Below are 22,100 nucleotides of genomic sequence, written 5' to 3' on the forward strand. Positions count from 1 at the left end.
CATTACGCAAACAGAAGGATAAGGAATATTTTAAGAGGCTTCTGATAGGATGCAGGGCAGTATATACCGGTAAATGATTAAAATGGACAAAAAGGTAAAGGTAAAGGACCCCTGACCGTTAGGTCCAGTCACGGACGACTCTGGGTTGCGGCGCTCATCTCGCTTTATTGGCTGAGGGAGCTGGCGTACAGCTTCTGGGTCATGTGGCCAGCATGACTAAGCCACTTCTGGCAAACCAGAGCAGCACACGGAAATGCCGTTTACCTTCCCGCCGGAGTGGTACCTATTTATCTACTTGCACTTTGTCGAAATTTCGAACTGCTAGGTTGGCAGGAGCAGGGAGCTCACTCCGTCGCGCGGATTTGAACCGCCGACCTTCTGATCGGCAAGCCCTAGGCTCTGTGGTTTAGACCACAGCGCCACCCGCGTCCCATTAAAATGGATAGATAAAATATTACTAAATAATATGTATACTGCACCCCTTTGTATACATGCATTTGTGCAAAAGGGCAGGTTCTAAGGCAGAGAATGCAAAGAAGGTTTAGGAAAAAGGAGGGGGGGGGACATGGGCAAGAGCGCATGCTTTGAATACAGAAGACCCCATGTTCAAATCCCTGGCATCTATTTTAAAAGTGTTAAGACAACCCCTCCATGCCTGTCAGCTTAAAATAATGGATCTTTATAATGGATCTTTTTCTTCCACCGTTGTTTATGAATAGCCGGTGGCAGCAAACATCTGACTGAAAGCTAAAGCTTACAGCTTCCAGTCGGGGATGTTTACAGCTACAGACTACTTACTGTGCATCTGGAGCAAGGAAGCCACCTTTGAAAAGAAAAAGAAAAGTTAATTTTAAAAAAACACAACAAAAACACTACCACATTTCCGTATCTCCTTTGAACCATTTCATGGCACCAATTATGACAGCACTGCAATCCATCACCCTTGATAACACAGCTGCCTTATGTTGAGAAAGCACAGCAGTTAAGCGCTCAGAGACTAACATTTAAGTTATGCAGAAAGGATCTCACTCAAAATATTTATGTAAGCAAAAGTGGGATTTTGTTTTTTAAAAGAGGATTCGGCACCTCCAATACAGCTGACAAGCTTCTGTTGAAGCGTTAGGAAACAGGTTTTAAAGCTTTCTCCAGTAGGAAGCAAGATGGGGCCAAAACCTCTGGCAGAATCTTGAATTCCAGCTCTCGCTAATTATCCAAAGATTCACCTCTATATAGGGAAGTCTGGGAGCGAATGGACAAGTAGAAACCGAGAAACAAGAAGGAAGCAATGACCACTTGCAAAGCTGTGCGAGGGATTTTGACAGGTGTGAAGCTCCGCTCACCTAACAACTGTGTGGTTGCCAGCAGTTTCACCTGTTAAATTTGGCCCATGAGGCTGATCCTGATTAGGACTTGGCCCACAAACCCAAAAAGGTTCCCCATCCCTAAAATAAAACCATCATTAAGTGTGTGGGGGGGGGATTGCATTCCCCCCCAGTCAAATCTTTCAGTTAAATTCCATGGACCATTGGAAAAAACTCTTATTATTTCATAAAGCACAAGTGTTGGAAGGGACCCTGAGAGTTATCTAGTCCTTGTTGGTGTCTGGGTACACGGAGCTGGACCTCGCTGGGCTTCTGCACCAACTTGGAAAACGCCAGGCAGCTGCGTTCTCCCCTACAAGTGACCCTCGGGATGATTCATCACTCTTCTTTCCCAATATGCTTCTGTGACATATATCCGAAGATATATGCATGCAATACATAAGCAGAGTCCAAGCAGAAGCTAGGCATTGGAGGTGTGGATTTCTAAGCTACTTTATTATGTACAAAACAGAACAAAAGAAATCATAGCTCCCCTCTCCTTCATCTCTGAGAGAGCAGAAAAGCAAAAGTGCAACTGAACTTCCGTTCTCGTGACTTCAACAGTATGAAATATCAACACAGACATGTGATGAAAACAATCACACATCCTGCAATGGAAGGAATGAAATCCCAACAGTCCTATCCCTTGTAATGCAGGATTCTCAACTAGATCATCGATGAGAGATGGCCACCTAAACTCTGCTTTAAAAACCTTCAATGAAGGAGAGTCTATCACCTCTCAAGGGAGATGGTTCTACTACTGAACAGCTCTTATTGTCAGAAACTTCTTTCTGGTGTTTAGTCGGAATCTCCTTTCTTGTAACTTGAATCCATTGGTTCTGGTACTAGTCTCCAGAGCAGGAGCTTGCTCCATCTTCCATGTGACAGTCCTTGAGATATTCCTCTCGGTTTCCTCTTTAATTATGCAATCAGCTGATGCCAGGCTAAACCAGAGATGAGAAACCCATGGCCCTCTAGTTGTCGTCCAACAATTCCTCCCATCATCCCTGACCACTGGAAATGCTGGTGGTAGGTAGCAGTCCAGCAACATCTGAAGGCCACGGGCTTCTCACCTCCAAGCTAAACAACCCAACCCATGTGCTCTCAGACACAAACACTCAACATTCCTTAAATCAAATAAAGGTCCTGAATTTTTCAATAAAAAAATAAAAACTCTGGATACTGGAAATGGAAAATTTATTCTGATCACAAAAAGTGACACAATCCATTCATCAATGCTCCCCCACCAAATTCGAGGTGACACTTCAGAGGGAAGGATCAGAAGGGGATCAGCAGCATCTTGGCTCACAGTCACTGGCAGTAGTAGGATCAAAGGCGTTAGCAAGAGGCATCCATCTGAACAGGTGTCAGGCAAGCAAATGAACCTTGTAAAAGACCAGGTGGGAACCAGCTGTTAATGCTGCATGCTCTATTTCAATAAGCATTCCGTCATTTGTTATTAGATTAGTTTGGCATGTTTGATTTAAATGACAGTCCTATAATTTGTATCCTTTTAAAAATTATCATTGCTAAACCTGTCAGGTAGAAGCTTCCTGTTAAATAATAGGAAATGACAACAGCAGTTCATTAAAAAAAATACTCAAGTTTACAGAGGAACCATCCAAGGGTTATTGAGTAACGGCCAAAGAGTTGGGGGTAGGGGGAAAGAGAAAAGGGAAGATGCTCGGGGAAAATCCAGGTCAACTCTTTAGACTTTACTCAACAACCCTTGGATACAAGTTATAGGACTGCCATTTAAATCAAACAAGCCAAACTAATCCCCAAAATCACTGGGCCATTTCTTCAACAGTGCAAAAAACTGAGATAGTACAAGTTATCCACAAGGAGACACCTACACAAAGAAACCTGGCAGTTAAACATTTTCTAGGTGAGTGAACACATCTGCATGAACATCAGGCTCACAAAGAAACACAGATGTGTACCTTTTTTGGAAAAAAATAGAATGAGGAGACCAGAAGTATATCATTTGCCATGTCTTCATATTTATAGATTGCTGGTGGTACACAAGCAGTTCTTTGTCAAGGTTAGACTGAGGAGACTACATGCAGTCTAATAAACTGACCTTTTATTTTATATATTTTTAGGACCAAGTGTAAAAAAAAACCCAGTAATTATTTCCAAGAACACACTCTACCAGCAATTCCACAACTAGAAATCTGGAAAGAAATGTGGTATTTCACGGAGAGGTAAGCATATGGTATTTGACTAATTTGGCTGCTCTTAAAACTTTCTACGAGAAGCCACTATTAGAACATTCTCCTTTCACACAAAGGAAGAATTTGCAGCAAACAGTAGAACCAAATCCCACTATACCTAAGAGGGCTTACTCCTGAGATATTTTTATTCTTAACACAGTCATCTTGTCTCAGCTGCACTCATCAATATGTGGAAAAGCAAGTGTGTGTGTGTGTGTGTGTGTAAACAATTCAATTCAACAATTCAAGTGCCTGGAGGCGGTTGGAGGTTGGATGGCAGCTAACAGATTGAGGTTGAATCCTGACAAGACAGAAGTACTGTTTTTGGGGGACAGGAGGCGGGCAGGTGTGGAGGATTCCCTGGTCCTGAATGGGGTAACTGTGCCCCTGAAGGACCAGGTGCGCAGCCTGGGAGTCATTTTGGACTCGCACTTCTCCATGGAGGCACAGGTCAAATCTGTGTCCAGGGCAGCTGTTTACTAGATCCATCTGGTACGCAGGCTGAGACCCTATCTGCCTGTGGACTGCCTCGCCAGAGTGGTGCATGCTCTGGTTATCTCCCACTTGGACTACTGCAATGCGCTCTACGTGGGGCTACCTTTGAAGGTGACCCGGAAACTACAACTAATCCAGAACGCGGCAGCTAGACTGGTGCCTGGGAGCGGCCGCCGAGACCACATAACACCGGTCTTGAAAGACTTACATTGGCTCCCAGTACGTTTCCGAGCACAATTCAAAGTGTTGGTGCTGACCTTTAAAGCCCTAAACGGCCTTGGTCCAGTGTATCTGATGGAGCGTCTCCTCCCCCATCGTTCTGCCCAGACACTGAGGTCCAGCTCCAAGGGCCTTCTGGCGGTTCCCTCACTGCGAGAAGTGAAGTTACAGGGAACCAGGCAGAGGGCCTTCTTGGTAGTGGCGCCCTCCCTGTGGAACGCCCTCCCACCAGATGTCAAAGAGAAAAACAACTACTAGACTTTTAGAAGACATCTGAAGGCAGCCCTGTTTAGGGAAGCTTTTAATGTTTGATGTATGTATTTTAATATTTTTTGGGGAAGCCGCCCAGAGTGGCGGGGTATAAATAATAAATTATTATTATTATTATTATTATTATTATTATTATTATTACTACTACTACTACTACTCAAAAGCATTTTTTCTTTGGTTTCCTTTTTATTTTTCCTAACAGGTAACTCAAGAAGCAGTCCAAGTCTGCAGCTCTACTCATGGAACAGACTTCTGTGGGCACAACAGACTTTCCTCCCCTGTGCACACTCAAGATCATCTCCAGAGGGCTGGGAGACCCTCCGATCAGATTTTGGAAGCACACAGACAAAGAAGAAGAAACAGAATTCCCAGGCTGCAAGCACTCAGGCAGCACTTTGGAAAGAGGCCCCCGGCTGCAATCCTGTGCACACTTTCTTTAGAGAAAGTCCCAGTGAACTTAGTGGCCCTTCCTATGCGGTAAGCAGATATATTATTACATTCTTCTTCCTATGTTATCTGTGGTAAACCATGTGTAAACTAATTAAATCTTTAGATAAAGTGTACATAAAAAAAGTAGGGAAAGTTCCTGCACTAACAGATTACAAACTGAAAATCTGGATAAAAATATTACACCCATTCATTAAATAGCTTTTTAAAATAACGTTTTGAAACTGACATTTTGCCACCAAAAGCAGATGCAGCAGACAATCACAGAGGTGTGATGGGGGCCCTTATTTTTGAGAGTGAAAATATGTAATTTCAAAGACTTAATTATTTTTAATTACATAGTAGGCGATAATGTGGCGTTCCAGAAATTAGATTTCTGCAAGAAAAATATGAGACTATTTTGAGAACAGTTTGGGGCAACAAAATCTAAATGCAGCATGCAAGAGTAAAATGAAATAGAAGTTACTGCTACCTATTCAAAAAGCAAAGACTCCTTCTCACATTAATTTCAGTGGTTGGACTGGATGACACTCAGAGTCCCTTACAACTCTACAATTCTATAATTCTCTGACTACTGTTTCTTCTTCCCAGTCTGAGACTAGTGGCAGATACACCAGGTTCAATCAAGGCAAGGGGTTATGGAGGCTGGTCTGTTTGAAAGAGGCACACCACACTGCCATTTTTTTGTCCAGGACTACCCACACATTCCTTTTCAAAGAGGAAATAATTCCAATATACTGGAAGATCTCCCAACAGTAAACTAACACTCCACTGTTGTGGTTCTTATACAAATCTTACAGCAGCAGGAACACTTGGAACAGCAGACCAGGTGCAAGCCTGCCATTGTGACGAACACCTAATTTAGAAAAGAAAAAGTTAAGATACACTCGGGAGCAATTTTATGCTGGCTCCTTGCAAGTAGTCTTGCTCCTGAATGGGGTTTGGATCTGCTATAATTTTATGCCAGCTTAATTTACGCCAGCTTCTTTTGTATAGGACTACTCCCTTGAATGTATGAAATGGTTTAACTTAGTGTGTATCTTTTGAAAACTGCAAATAATAGCTACTGCCTCCCCCACCCGAGACTTCAGTAGGTGATGACGTGAAGTTTGATCCATTTCACCCAGCACGGTTCCAGCAAAAATCGCTCTTCCGGAACTGCTATTTTAATCAGAAAGCAACATTCCTTCCCAATGCAAATAGCACTTGCCTATCAACCATATTTGTTGGGACAGGACACGGAATAAACTTTGCTTCATCATCTGCTATAGTTCTTTCAGGGGCCACGGGCTGTTATTTGCAGTTTTTAAAGATACACCTGTCATTGAGAAGTGTTTTTGATGTCACATATAGCTTGGGACTTTATAAAACATTGCTGACGAGTGCTCACAAAGCCAGAAGCCAAAACACTTATCCTATGTTCCAGCATTTCTGATTTCACGATAACAACTTCAGGCGTATGGGTTATTATCTGAAGCATTTAAATCTGAATCAACAGCTGCTAAGAGTGATTCAGAAAGCACTTCTGCTCTTTTGTATTTGATGGTAACATTTGAGAGAGGGGAAACAACCCCCTTATTTAGACATTTCTTGGCCCAACTGCTACGTAGAACTTTCATTTATACAGGCACGTTTCATATTTCAAGTATGCAGACAATCTTTAGCAGAAGTACAAAAACAAAGTTATTTGGCGATTTGAAGACTGAATTTCCTCTCATCAATGACCAAAACAAATTTTAGGACCTCTCTTATTAAGGACTTGGCTCTCAATGATACAAGTTTCCTTAACATGAAACAGTGCTACTGAACACTCAGAGTGAAAAGCTGTTTTATTCATAGGAGCACCCGGTTTGATGTTTATATAAACAATACGAAATTTTAGTAGCATTTTCCCCTATTGGTTTCCAGTTGCAACTACTCGTTTCAGACAAGTGTCCCCTTCCATGGCATCATAAAGTGATGTACAGAGTTTGTAGAAGAATATCAAGGTCCAACAAGGCAGCAACAAAGGCAGCCTGAAGGCAGAGGAGAAACCCACCTTTTGAGATGTGTGAAGATAAACAAAAGGAGGGTGAATTGGTTGGGGATGGTTGAGGATGGTTGAAGCAGTGCTGAAGGAAGAAAAGACCAGGAAGGCCACAGAAAGTAAAAGAAAATCAACTAAGTAGCATATCCCGCTAAGAGATGAAAAGCAATTGCGGAAATAAAAGTGAGACCTGGTGTCAGCTACAATAAAATGAATAAAAGAGCACTCTGTTCTTTGAAAAAGAAATGCTATGGGAACTGGCCACAACACAGGATGACATTTGAGACACAAGGATTTGGACCACAGAGCGGTCTGAGTAATTGTATTTCTGGTTGAGATTTACAGATTTTCTTGGGAGATAAGTTAATGTGAATAAGCAATAGATTCCTATAATAAAAAAGTTTGTCAACTGTATAACAAGAATGCCACTCTCTATCTAAGAAATCGGCAACAGGCAACCCACCTGTCAAATCTGGTCCCAAAGGCAATTTCAACATAGCCACTGGAAATCTTACCAAATTTTAATCAATTTAAAATGATAGAATTGTACAGTTGGAAGGGATCCAATTGCCATCTAGCTGCGCCAACTTACACAATTTCAATCACAAAAAGAAGAAAAACAATGCCAAGTTATAACTAAAGGAACTACCGTAATTTTTTCTCTATAAGACTCACTTTTTCCCTCCTAAAAAGTAAGGGGAAATGTGTGTGCGTCTTATGGAGCTAATGCAGGCTGTGCAGCTATCCCAGAAGCCAGAACAGCAAGAGGGATTTCTGCTTTCACTGCACAACGATCCCTCTTGCTGTTCTGGCTTCTGAGATTCAGAATTTTTTTTTTCTTGTTTTCCTCCTCCAAAAGCTAGGTACGTCTTGTGGTCTGGTGCGTCTTATAGAGCGAAAAATACAGTAATATCTGTTTATTACAAGTCCCCTTTGGGGTACAATTTGTAAACTTTTATAAACTTGCGCATTTGATATTCCATAAAGCTCAAGTGGTTAGAGCATGGTGCTGATAACATCAAGGTTGTTGTTTCGATCCCTTTATGGGACAGCTGTATATTCCCGCAAAGCAGGGGGTTGGATTAGTCAGACTTTCTCAACCTGCGGGTCCCCAGATGTTGTTGAACTACAACTCCCATCACCCCTAGCTAGCAAGGCCAGAGTTCAGGGATGATGGGAGTTGTGGTCCAACATCTGGGGACCCACAGGTTGAGAACCACTGGATTAGATTATCCTCAGGGTCCCTTCCAATTCTGCATTTCTATGATTATATGAGCTCTATAACTGTGATGGCCAACTATGACGCCTGACTACATGCAAAGAGACATGTTTGCAGAACAAAACTAAACCCCCTAGCTCACGAAATACAGCAGAAGAACATAATAGGCCTAGATTTTACAGAAGCTGGACATCCCTTATCAAGATTTATCACCCTAGATTAATCCCTACTAGGGCAGATTATAGCAATAAAAACTAAGATGCACAGTGGCTGGCAATCAAGAGGTCTGAAGGATAAAGCCAGGAATAATCTGTTACCTGTAGAGCATATATATATCCTGCAGGGCACGTTGACATCCATGTTGCCGTGCAGAAATTGGGAAGCATTGTACTACCCTAATCCAAGTGTGGCAAAAAGCAGCCTTTTGGAGCCTTTCTTATCTTTCCCTGCATCATCAGTGGTTTGCTGGAAGGAAGAACAGCATGCTAGGACAGATGACAGCAATCGTTCTGATGACGCCAAAACACGCTCATATTCAAACTGTCCTAGAAGATGAGTCAACTATGCTGCAGTTACCGGATATTGATCAGGTCTGCAGCTGAACTATTGCCTCTTAAACTGTACATTCTGGCAAGCAAGGAGGCAGCAATATAACTCAGGCTGAAGTACAAAGTTCCGGTAATTCAACATGAAAGACTGCTTCTGTGAGCGTTCCAAAGAGATCAATACATATTCAACCATGAGAGGCCATTTACATGATAAAGATGTTAGGAACATCATTATGCCCAAGCATGCCAATTAAGAAGCAACTTCCAAGTAGGGATACAAATCATGATCATCTGTTTCTGGCTTTCAACAGCCGGCATTCATCCCACTCATGCAAAATCTCAATCAAGGTTCTATTCTGCCAGTTAGCAGACAGAAATCCAAAGGCCTCAAAAGGGTGAGCAGGGCTTTTCCTGTATCTTTTAAAGGACCACAATTGCTTTTAGCAACCACACAACTAAAACCCTAGCTTACAAATTTGAACTCGAAGTGGCAATTGTAAGTTATTTTAATATACTGTTATTCTGTTAGCCCAAATTGATTATATTTTGCCAAAGAGTTAAAAAAAAAAATGCTAGTAGCTTGTTATGACGGGTATTTGCAGGAATGCCTTTTCTCCTAAAAGTCTGTTATTAGTAGACTCACAGTGATGCTCTGTCTGTAATACCACCCTGTAAGAGAGGCAAGGCTAAGAAACAGTACAAAGTTACGCAGTGTATTGCATGACTGGGTGAGGATTTGAACATGGGTCTTATTAGTCCAAGCCAAGCACTCTAACCCTTGTTTCTTACAGAAAGCTGAAGCTGGACTCTCAGCACAATTTCTTTACTTAGCGTATCAAAAGGAACCACCACCTAGTTGTAAAACACAACCTTTGTGCATAAAAGGCCCCGGGTTCAAATCCTGGCATCTTCATTAAAAGTCCAGATAGTGAGGCTGGAAAAGAGAGAGATGCTGCTGCCACACGGACCCACCATTTGACAACATGCAGCAATGTCATATGCTCATACATTTAAATGGTCTTAATATTGTTCAGCCTTTCGAGAACAGAGGTGGCCATTTCTGGCACTAACTGTTATATGACAGTTCCAGTGGAGTGGTTCCAACTCTGTCAAGTTGATTTCGAAGGTTCTCTGTTCATCTTCCTCTACTGTACCCCTATTAATTTTAGAGGACAAACTTTTTCGTTACCCCACCCCACGTGAAGTGACCCTCCAAACCACCCTCTAAACTTACCAACATACTGTTAGGGCTGTTTTCTTGAATCTTGGAGTTTTCTAATGCAACTTGCCACAAGCCAACATCCAGTAGTCTGTATCCTACAGAACAGAAATACATTCTTCAGTGCCGATTGTCTGTCTTTAAGATACAGCAAATCAGAAAGTGTAAAATTGCATCATCTGTCTCGCTTCTGGCAGGCCACCTGCTAAAGATGCATTACCCACCTACCAGTTGTTGAAAATGTCCCTAGGCCAAACCCCAGGTAGTTTCACATCTTTTTTAAAAATAATAAGACTCGATGAATAGCTCAGTTGGTTAGAGTGCTGTGCTGATAATGCCAAGGTTGCAGGTTCGATTCTCGTATGGGACAGCTGCCCATTTCTGCATTGCAGGAGATTTTTGACTAAATGGTCCTCAGGATCCCTTCCAAATCTACAATTCTATGCAAATATGTAATTTATTTCTGCAACATTTTATACCCAGTCTTTCCTCAACAAGTCCAAAGCAGCTAAGTTAAAACAATAACGTAATCGCAGTTACAATTTCACAATTCAGTATAACAAAGCAGCCATAAAAGCACTAAAATTTAAAAATAGAAAGCGCCCTCCTATTTAAAAAATGTTGATTTAACTGCAACAATTAAAACCACTTCAAAAAGAGAACAATTATTTATGTCCCTTTCTGGAAAAGGAAGGCTTTGACCATCCTATGAGAAGCCATTGGAGAGGAAAGGGGATGAGCATCCCTCAGGAAGAAAATCCAGGACTGGAAACAACCAGGGGGAAAGCTCTCTCTGTGGTCCCAGCTGGGTACAATTCTCAGGATAATGGGACACATAGGAGGGCCTCAGACAACTATCTCAATGGGCAGGCAGGTTCATAAATTGCTTAGGATGGGGAGATCCCATTTTATTTTACTCTTAATGCTGGAGTCTAACCATCGACTATCTAAATGTTAGGCAATAAAAGCAAGCAAAGAACCCACCGGTGAGCAGGCTTCCTTGCAGACAGCTGTATCAAGCTCTCCTGTTTAAAATCTGGTATTTTCCTTTTAAAATCTAGGTACCGTGTTAGAGTAGCCGTTCACCAACCTGGTGCCCTCCAGATGTTTTGGATTACAGCCCCCAGGTGACCGAATCAGTCTTAAATTTGTTTTAATACCTTCCAGTGCGTATCTGGGCACAATTGCATGGCCAATGTTTCTGTTGTTGTTTTAAAGGAACTGTAAAACTAAATCCGAACTTAATACAAATATAAAGTATCCTTGAATTTACGGCCTTCTTAAAATGTGTGAAATCTGTTTTACTTTGTAAACAAACGATTGGAAGGGAAACATCCTTCTCAGTCATTATACAAGCAACGTTATCATTTTATAACATAGAGAGGGAAATAAATATTTTAAGAGGTTTAATAAAGGACACCCACAGAGATGACCTTAAAAGGAATTCCAGGAAGACTCGTTTGCAAACACAAATAAATAATAGGTTTATTTTGCTTTTTAAAAATCTGCTTTAAAATGTAGAAAAGTTTTGATTTTGAGGTTAATGAAGTTAATTATTCTGCTCTTTAAAAACGGGAAGGTCAAACAGCATTGTTTTGGGGAAACCAAAAATAGCTTTCCTGAATGTAAACAATGTGCAAAGAAAACAGCCCAGTAGCACAAGTTCAGACCCTTGAGTCTAGTGAGCTGCTCACATGTCTTTGTCTGTGTGTCTGTTGCACCCTTTACTAGCCCTGTACAACCTTCTCACTTCCCTTTCAGACAGCTGATCTGTTGACAAAGGGGGGGGGGGAGAGAAAGAAAGCTAGTCTGTGTATAATTCAATTTGTGCATATTATGTTACACAGCTTAAGAAACAGCTACATTTATTATTAATATTTAACTGTGAGGTATGTAAGTAGCTAACATTTGCATGTTTAGCATTTGCATTTCTTCTTGTATTCATATGCTAACCAATAGTGCAGTTCCTGCTTGCAGAACAGATGTGTGTGCCTTTTAATCCTAAACACAAGGTGGATAGCAGAACAGTCTAGGTCTCAGACACTTGGATGCTCAGTGCTGGGCCTCTTATATTGAAGGTGTAGCAGGTCAATCTATATACAATCTAGTGTTTTAAAAAAACCACAACTGAGGTAAGGGAGCCAACTATTTTTTCCCCATGGCTTCTAAATTTCCCCTCTACCACTGTGTTTGCTGTCATGCCAGCAACGGCTTCTGTAATATTATGCACCAAATGCTGTGCCACAACATGATACATGACACCACCAAACCTAACCACCAGCCTACTCAAAAGGTCACATGAATCGGGACAGCAAAATTCCACCATGCAATTCTGTGGTGATGCCCACAAGGAAAACTTGTAAGCAAAGCAGCAGAGAGGATGGCAAAAGTCATAGCAGGTAAAGGGGAAGGCCTCGATGGATAGCTTGGTCAGCACAGCGCGAGACTCTTAATCTCAGGGTCATGGGTTCAAAAAGGCTCCCACATTGCAGAGGGTTGGACTAGATGCCCCTCATGGTTTATACAATTCTGTGATTCTATTCTATGGAAAAGCTAAAAGAGAGAAAGGCCATTTGCAAATTACAAACAGTTTTGAAAGGCAAAGACGCATTTCAGCTTAACTCTAAATTCTATTTTGACATGTTTTATTTTGTGTTCTTATCCCCCAGTGCTAGTTTTGCTTATTCTCTACTTTAGTCATCTTCAGGTAGTGTTCTGAGGAATTTCCTCTTAAGCTAATCAGGACTCGTAAAGGTAAAGGGACCCCTGACCGTTAGGTCCAGTTGCGGACGACTCTGGGGTTGCGGCGCTCATCTCGCTTTATTGGCCGAGGGAGCCGGCGTACAGATTCCGGGTCATGTGGCCAGCATAACTAAGCCGCTTCTGGCGAACCAGAGCAGCTCACAGAAACACCGTTTACCTTCCCGCTGGAGCGGTACCTATTTATCTGCTTCCACTGCGTGCTTTCAAACTGCTAGGTTGACAGGAGCAGGGACCGAGCAACGGGAACTCACCCCATTCCGGGAATTCGAACCGCCAACCTTCTGATCGGCAAGCCCTAGACTCTATGGTTTAACCTACAGCGCCAACCGCGAATCAGGACTCATACTTAGTCATAAACTTTCATTTCATTGGGTTCACTCAGTGTAAAATTTAGTTGAATATCACCCTTAAAAAAAAAAAAATGTCGACTCAACCACTCCTTTCCTTCTTGCATCTTTCATTCAGCTTCCGTTCTTTAAAAACACAATGAAGTTTCCCAGTGACCTTACTCCTAGGGGATTCAAAAAAAACACCTCAGAGGAAATTTCAGACATGGGACAGAAATGCTATCTAGGTCACTGATCATTAATAGTTTGTTTTCCTTTTATCTTTCTAACTTACACTTCAGTGTAAACTCAATTACCATTACTTGGGAACAAGATTAACCACAGATTCTGCTGCAGTATGGGCACACAGATTGCAAAGAACAAGGCCCTATCTAATGAATGTTGTAAAATTACAAGGAATTCTGGGCACTACTTCACTTTTTCTTCAAACGTCTCCCTCAAAAACTATTTATTCCATGAAGCCCTTGCACAGCCCTCTCCGGTCCTCCTTTTATCATCTCCACTCCTATCAAAACATCAGACTGCAAGCTCCTTGGGACAGAGCCCTGTATCTTTTTTGCTTATGTTCCAGAGCTCCATGTCCCAAGTAAATAAACTTCTATGCAGTATTGCTAAGGTATTAAGTCACATCTTGGAGGTTTTTCCAGTTATGCTCATGTGCAACATTAGGGCCAAACTTGTGCTTCTCCAAAAGAGAATCAGCTTACAGTCGATTGTGAGTTGTGCCACGTGCCAGCACAGGATGAAAAATCTGGCAGGAACATACAAACTTGAAAATTTTAAGGTGGTTTAGCCTTCACGGTCAAGGAAAAAGCTTGCACATGCAGAAGTACCGTATTTTTTGCACCATAACACTCACTTTTTTCCTCCTAGAAAGTAAGGGGAAATGTCTGTGTGTGTTATGGAGCGAATGCCTGCGGGTGGCAGGGGGGATCTGCTGCAGTCGTGAGCAGAGGATCCATGGTTCCCCTTCCTCCTCCGTGGTTACAAAGCATGGATACACATGGATCCTCAGGATTTTTGCATTGAGCTACTCCAAACTCACTGTCAGATCACATGTCTGTGGCCACAGCATGAACCACAAAAATCATATATCCACTATTTTGTTTAGAATATTTTTTTTCTTGTTTTCCTCCTCTAAAAACTACGTGCGTGTTATGGTCTGGTGCGTGTTATAGAGCGAAAAATAAGGTAATTGCTTAGAAAACAGAGAAAAGCTAAAGAGACATTAGGGTTCTGCTGCATAACTAGCTTTGAATTATATGGCTTTTAATTTGTATGAGCTCCATCACTTATAACACAACTCATTCCTTCCTTCACACCACCTCTGTCCTTACCCCAATGTCCAAATTTTGCAGCAACTAGCCCCCCCCCGATGAAAACCAATTACAAATATATCACGGTTTCACAAAGCTACTGATGTGAAGCTACACCACTCACCCATGATCTAAAAGGCCAAATTCCACCTCAGCTGTTATGAACTCTCAAAGTGGTTTTGAGCTACACGGTCTTATTTTGTCATCTGCAAAATCTGAAAAATATACCTCATACAATTATGATGAGCAAGGCTTTCTAAAGCACTTCGCACAGTGCAAGTTCTGCATAAACAACTTTTTAACCACGTGCATCGTCCAACTTGCACACAGTATTTTGAGTTATGGCACACAAGATGTCAAGTGCCCTGTTGTACAAAACAAATGCATTAGTACTGGCATTTTAAAAATTCCACTGATCATCAGAGACAAGCAGGAACCTTACTCAAGGATAAAGACACGTGCAGATCACGAGCAGGTTGTGCTAGGATGATCACATGCAACACTTGCTCATTCTCCTTCAAACTTTAAGAACTAACACTAACTGTAGAGAGGAAGACAGTCCTGCATTTTGTTCCTGCACTTTAGAGGCTGTACAAATAGTTCTCACTCTCCCATCTGTCAAGAGCTATTGACCAACTAGATGGGAGAATGAGCACATCACAAATGCTGTTTTGTGTTAAACAAGGCAGTACTATGAAGTGCAAGCATGCAACCATTGCCCTCAGCCCTAGAGAACACATTGAACAATCCCTTTAAAAAAAACAAAACCCCAGCAGAAGTGTAATTGGCGGGAATGGTAACACAACTAAGAGCGGAACAACAACAGCAAACGATGCAGGTTGCGGCTAAGCAACCCAGAATAAATTATTGCAAAGTTGCACAACCCATGCCTCTCCTCCCACATCTATGGAAACATGGCATTGCCCCTGCAATTTATCCTAGCATTTGAGATAAAGGCTGCAATTAAATATGTACCTAACACTAACACAGACTTGCCAACTTCCACATGAGAGCTGGCCCAATTTATTAACTCCCACTAAAAGCAAAAGATTAGAAAAGTTGTGAGCCAAGTGGTTAGGGAACTCACGCAGAGTTGAAGAATATTCAAGAAGTGAAGTCACCCCTTTTGTTGAACCCTCTTATCTCCCAAATGCCTCATCCAATTTACCTCAAGTATTCCAGAAACATTCTAGCACCAATATAAATATTACACAAGGTTTCAGGCAGCAAGTGGGGGTGAGCAGGCGAGTGGGGAATAGATGGAAATTGGGACAGAAAGAATTTCTGACCCACAAGTACCTATCAACTTTGATCGCATTCATATAAACGTAAGAGACAGAGAACTAGAAAATTGCAGAAGGACTTCAAGAAGGTTCACATTAAGCTCTGCCCCACATTCTTCAATTCTCCCTAAAAAGAATTAAGATAGACTTTAAGTCGGGTAGAAATACCTCCTAGAGTTCACATTTTCTTTCTCCGAAGTAAACACCTGGTTACTGCTTGGAATGTTGTCACTAATGTTAAATTGCTTACAAATGTTGATCCATATAGAATTGAGTTTAGAAAATCCAGCGGTGTGGGGCAAAAAAAATTCTGGGGCTTTATTTCCCCGTGCAGAAATTCCGGTTTGTAAGCTCATTTGCAGAATATGAACGGCTGTCAATTGCAAATACTATACTAGGCAAGCTTGGAATGTAATACTTTTTTGCTTTGTCTAATAAATACAAGCAAACTGATCATGCTAAATTAGATCACACTCCAGCATGTGAGAATATTTTCTTATGCCAACCGATTTTTTTTCAATGAATGCTGTCCTAATAAAAAAAACCACTCAATTCAGTCTTCCCACCCCCCGGAAAATTCACATCACTGTGCTTTAATATATTGCTGCCTCTTGTAGAAAGCTTGAGTTGTTGCATTTTTAAGACAGGACTGTGAGATGTGCCCAGGACAGGGTAGATTTTGAAGGCAGGCATTGAGAAAGACGCTTCGCAGCAACTCCCTGGTAACTGTCAACTGGAGGAACTGCTTGAACACTGCAACAGAAAGTGGCAAATTTCTAGGACTTAAAGCACTCTAACATCCCCATCTTTCTCCTTTTCAGCTTGGAAGAAACTGTTTGCCACTTTCCCTTCTATTGCCATCTGTCCCACTGACCACCTTCCCCAAGTTTTCTTCAGATTCTCTCTGTGATGTTGGTGTTCCACAATTTTTTCCAGAAATAGGCATGTTTATTTTACTTGCATTTAATAAACAGAAACTGCCAAGTTTTCCTAATACTGCATTTGCAGTTGGAACCCATTCACTGTTACTAATGAACTTATGAAACGGAAAAGTTTTGGACTCTGCTTTGAAAGAAGCCGATTTTAGGATTCATTCACACAAGAATTAACTCCGAGAAATGCCAGTAGTTGGAATTTGCTCGTGGAAGTGCCACAATAAAGGATTCCCCAGAGCAGCTGAAATTACAGCTGTGTGAAGTACTTTGAAGTGCTCTGGGGGCTATTTTACTGTGAAACATGTGCAAACATACTTCATGCAGTGAAGTGGCCACACCTGAGGGGCAGGAAGAGAGGGAGAAAGAATTCTCTCTGCTCCCCAGAGAGATGGTTGCTACGGCCACTGCTTCATCCACCAACAGGGAGAAGGCCATCGACATAGCCAAACACTGCACCTTATATTTCACAAGGGCTTATGCTCCGTCTTCTCCTGGAAACCAATACAAGAAACAGCAGATGAGAGAGACTGTACAGATTCTCCATTTGCCCTCCCTTCCCCACAACTGCACGGCAGTATTTATTCTTAAGATATGAACAGGTATTTTACTCTAGTACAACTATTGTTTTAATATGGTGATGTATGTAGATGTCAACTGAGAACAACCTGAAAGCTGAACTTTCCTCCTCATACCACACACTGTTCTAGAAACACTGTACGCATGGATACCACTTTAAAAAGGTTTCACTTACGGATGTATATAATCTAAGCCAGAAGTGAGGAACCTCCAGCCCCAGGGCCAATCCTGGCCCACCAGGAGTCCAACTTGAACTGCCAGGCTACTTCCCCAAAACTATGCCCATTCACCCATCGGCTGACATCAGTCATGATGTCACCTAATAGGCGCTAGATACTTGTTAAATCCTGCATTGGCTGGGTACGTGTTCTCAGAAGTGCACAGCCAAACTGAGCAGGAATGAACCCCCACTTATCAGCTGAGGAGCAGGGTTCAATCCTGCTCAGTTTGGCCGGTTTCCATGCAAACACCTTCCTGTTTCAAGGAAATGGGCTTCCTCTACATCATTTAGGCAGTTTTCCATGAAAGCCTGCATTTGATCCCTTGCCAAAATAGCAGGACCCTCCCATTTTTAGCAGGAGATTCCAAACATTCAGAAAGAGAAGTGCATCAAAATCAGCTAAAATGGAGGGTTTTTTCTTCTTTTTTTAACCACTGTTATAGCAGGGGATTCTATGCAACTCTCTGCTAAAATGAAGGAACAACCCCTCCCTTTTAGCAGCCCACAAGGTGCTTTTAAGTCCCAACTCTGGGAGTTCAAAGTACTTCGGCACAAGACGTCACTGTGATGCCTTGCGAGTCACACACTGGCAGCCTTGCACACCTGCCAGGTTTGGTCAAAGAGGCTGATCCTGATAACGGTCTGGCCCACATAGACAAAACAGTTTCCCTACCCTGATCTAGACTGTACCCAAACTCCCATTTCTCACACAACGTAACTGTAACTGCTGCAACCTGCTCCCAACTCAATGATGTCCAACACAGAAGATAAAGGAACAGCACATTCTCCATAATGTCCAGTATGAGGGAAATCCCATTCTCAGGGCTGCTTGGAAGGCTGTAGGTGGAATAGGATGGAAAACTCTTTTACATAACTACTTCCTCATACTCGTGATGCACGTACAAGTATCCAGACAGGCACTACCACTGAGAATATGTCTCACAGCAACACTATCTTTACTCCCAACAAGTTAACCATCTCCTCAGATTTGAAAGGGACTTATAACATGACATATATGAAGAGCTGTGTATTGTACTGCAAGAGACTGTGTACTTGTTCCAGATCTCATGAGCAAAAAAAGTGCAAAAAAAAAGGCCAATGTGAATAAAACCTCAAGGTTTTGAGAAAATATGCTTCTCCCACTTGCTATAGAGAACACAAACATATTTAGGCTGGTGACCTCCAAAAATCCACTAAGGTCATAAGATCTGGAATGATCTGCTGAGTTACTGCTTCTTGCCCACACTTCAAGATGTGGAAGGCAGCTATGAAATTGGTGACATATTTTCCAGGAGCACATTAACACACCACGGAGCTTAATTTTTAACCCAGTTTGTAAAAAGGCGAATGGAATATCCACTTTTTGCTTTCAATACCCCTTCTGAGGTTATGCCCTCCCTCATGTGATATGTTATTAGAGCAAGCGAACTCAACTCCACTGTGTTTAGTCCAAACAGTTTGGGAAGGGAAAAGAGAAAGCAGGGCCATCTCTCAGCCTCTCCACAACTTCTTACAAACAGCTAAGGCAGCCCAAAAAAAGAAAAGGTGAGCAGCCTTCGAAGAGCCCCACCCATATGAAGATAATTATAGCAAAACCAAAATAATTCTAGTCCTTGGGAACTGTGGGGCCAAGAGCGGGAGGAATCAGGCCAGAAAACTGAGATTTTATATAGCAGCTAATTGAGCTAATTGTGTCCATTTTTATTCAAATCAACAAACTGGATAAGCCTCCTGAGGAAAGCAGCTGGGAGGAAGAATTCTCTACCCTGATGTCAAAATGTTAAGAAGTTCGCTTTTCATTACTCTGTGGAGGTTTGCCCTCACCAGCATTCTTTACTGCTGTTTCTGCAAAACGAGACAGGGTGGGATAGCATTGAGTAAGCATGCTGACAAGTCTGGCAGGTTCAATTAAGACTGTGCTGTGATGAGCTATCGGGCTGATTGCAGAGAAGTCACCCTATGACTACAGCAATTTACATCTGTTCTCATTCTAGAGGTTTCACACTTATTTCTATAACAATCATCTACTTAGGTGTACATGTGATTTCTTCATTTAGCCCTGTAAAAAAACAACAACGATATAAATAGAGTGGTTTCCTGATACAAAGCAGCAACTGCTTATATAGTGAACAGGCAACATCCACATCTTAGATGCACAACTGTCAATCACCGCAGGCCTGGGTACAGCACATTGAAATGGAGTAATTTCAATGAACCACAATTTTTATTTAAAAAAATCCTGAGCAGCAATGCTGCATCAGCAGTCACTCAGATTCCCCCTAAGAAGTGTACTGTCAGCAGAAAGTTTCAGAAAGCAGAACCCAAGTTTCCAGCTCAGGAGCAACCTCCTGTTGCTATATGCTACAGCTCCGAGACTTCTCTTGTCTCATTCTTGCTTCCTCACACAAATTCCCTTTCCTTCAATCCAACACTGCCTGCAATGCCCATGAAGAAACAATTCTGCTGTTTTAGTCCCAATCCCTCCCTATCAGACATCATGGGATATATATATATATATATATATGTAGTCCTTACAACATCATCCATCAACAATCTTAAAGAAGTGGCAAGCCTAGCTAAGGAAAGCAGATAAACAAGGAAGTGAAGAGTGTTACACAAAACTGTCACTTGATATCCGTCTTTTATAGAAACTATTTTGCTGGGAAGCTTGAGGGAAACGCTCCGGATATCCCCTGCCCCACTTCCTCAATTCTACGGAGAAAGGGAAAGCTCTGCCAGCTGCTGGGTTGTCTCCCTTTCCCCAAACACCCAGTTGCCCCCTAAAGGACGACTAAAGTGTCAAACAGCAATCACCAAGACAGGGTGCTCCAAAAAGATAATCAAAGGAATCAGAGCTGCCTTCCTATGCAGTACAGCTGCCCTAACAGGGAAGACCTCCCAGGGCAAAACGACAGAACTGTCTTGTATCACCAACTCTTCCAACCCATCCGTGACATTCCTCCCTAAAGGAATGTCAGCAAAGCAGGGAAAACATCTTTAGCTCCCCTCCGCATCACCCAACGTAACCTGAAAAGGACCCTGCGGGACATGCAGAGGTCATGGCATGCATATATATTTATTCGTGTGTGTGTGTGTGTGTGTGTGTGTAAGCCTGCCCATAGCATATAGAACAGAGACCCTTTTTCAAACAGTACCTATCCTTTTCGTACTAGTTCACTTTTCAGCAAGCCCCCCCCCACTTCACATTCCCCCAATGCCCAGAAACACAGCAAGGAGGAAGCTTGTCAACTTAGGTGGGAGCAGTATTATGGGATGGGGAGTGGAGAGAGAGACAAGCACAGGACTGTTGGTACTTCTCCGGGACACTTGGGACAGATATGGGGGCACTCTAGCATGGCGCTCCCCCCCCAAAAAAAAACCCAAAACCACAAAAGAGCAGAGAGACTTATTTGAGGACACAAATATAGGTGCGTTTCAATGTGGGGCTGTCGTTTTATTTCAGAGAAGTGCCGAAAGGGGGGGGGGGATAGCTTCCTGCTTTTGACCCCATAAGCGAGGTGGGGGGGGGATACACACCTACATAGGTCTCAGAAACACACAGACCACGAGGAGGACTGGCACCTTAGGGTGGTTATGTGTGCGTTGGGGGGGGGGGGAAGGACACATTACATGAGGGGAAGCAGAGACTTCCTCATTTAAGTTTAGGGGCTTCTGAGGGCAGGAGGAGAAGCACAGGGGTCACCCCTATGGGGGGGTGGGGTGGGGGCTGTTGCTTTTTTTTTGCAGAAGTGACAGAAAAAAGAGGGGGGGAAGGCAGTTTCTGCTTTTGACCCCAATGTGAGGGGAGAGAACTATAAGAAACATAGGGGGCAACCAGAAACACCTAAGACTGTGAGGAGGGCTGGCACCCTATGTATGTTGATTTGTGTGTGGGGGGGGGACACACATATTACATGAGGGGAACCAGAGGCTTCCCCCCCTCCACGTCACCCCTATAAGTTCAGGGGCTCCTGAGGAGAAGCAATGAGAAAAGGGTACGGGGGGCACCTCTTCTATACCCCCCCACGAAGCCCCCCCCAAAAGGTGAGGAAGGGGGCGTGGCCACGGGGAACAGCGCACCCCACTCCTCCTCCTCCCCCCCCGCCCGTACCTGCTGTGGGGGTGGGGGGTGCGGGGGGGGGCTCTCGCTCTCTCCCCTCCCGCCCAATCCGCCCCCCCCCTCCCTCCGCCGCTCCGGCCGCCGCTGCCGCCGCTTCTCCTCGCCTTTAGTTTGACCTTTTTCCGTGCCTCAGCTTTCTCCCCGCCCTCCGGGTCTCTGACGTCAGCGCCCTAGCAACCAATCCCCGCGCCGCCTTCCCTCCCTTCCTTCCTTCCTTCGCCCTCCCCCCTTCCGCGCGCACGCTTCGCCCCCCCCCCCCCGCCCCTCCTCCCGAGCTCTCGCGCTCGCACGCCGGTGAGGGAAGAGAAGGGGCGTGACGGAATGGGGGGAGGGCCGTTCGGGTGAGCCCACGTGGGCGCGCGGGAGCCAATCGGAAGCGCGGGTCGGCGATAGGCGCGCGCTGGGGCGGCCGCGGCTCCTGGTTCTGGCCGCGCAGGGGCAAGAAGAGAAGGGGCGTGGCGTAGGAAGGGCTTCCCTGATTGGAGGAGCGGGAGATGGGAGGGGAGAACGGGGCGGGGCG

General features: G+C 43.4%; 1 protein-coding gene across 18 annotated transcripts in view; it reads right to left on the bottom strand.

Annotated features, from left to right (window-relative positions):
* Positions 1–21,716, bottom strand: part of LOC307220556 (uncharacterized protein) — a 33,691-nt gene extending 11,975 nt beyond the window's left edge. For 2 of the 18 annotated variants that reach the window (XR_013840908.1, XR_013840910.1), the window contains exons 1-3: positions 17,003–20,638; positions 14,571–14,661; positions 10,036–10,118 (exon numbers count right to left, since the gene is read on the bottom strand). Coding sequence is in view for 1 of the 18 variants with exons in the window: in XM_079984576.1 (XP_079840702.1) it covers positions 799–823; positions 7,047–7,119; positions 10,036–10,118; positions 17,003–17,105 (284 nt within the window). In the remaining 17 variants the exon portion in view is untranslated. The other 16 variants (XR_013840915.1, XR_013840920.1, XR_013840911.1 and 13 more) reach the window with 16 other exon arrangements.
* Between the last annotated feature and the right edge of the window lie 384 nt (positions 21,717–22,100).

Source organism: Podarcis cretensis (assembly GCF_951804945.1).
Source record: "Podarcis cretensis genome assembly, chromosome: 7".
NCBI classification, from domain to species: domain Eukaryota; kingdom Metazoa; phylum Chordata; class Lepidosauria; order Squamata; family Lacertidae; genus Podarcis; species Podarcis cretensis.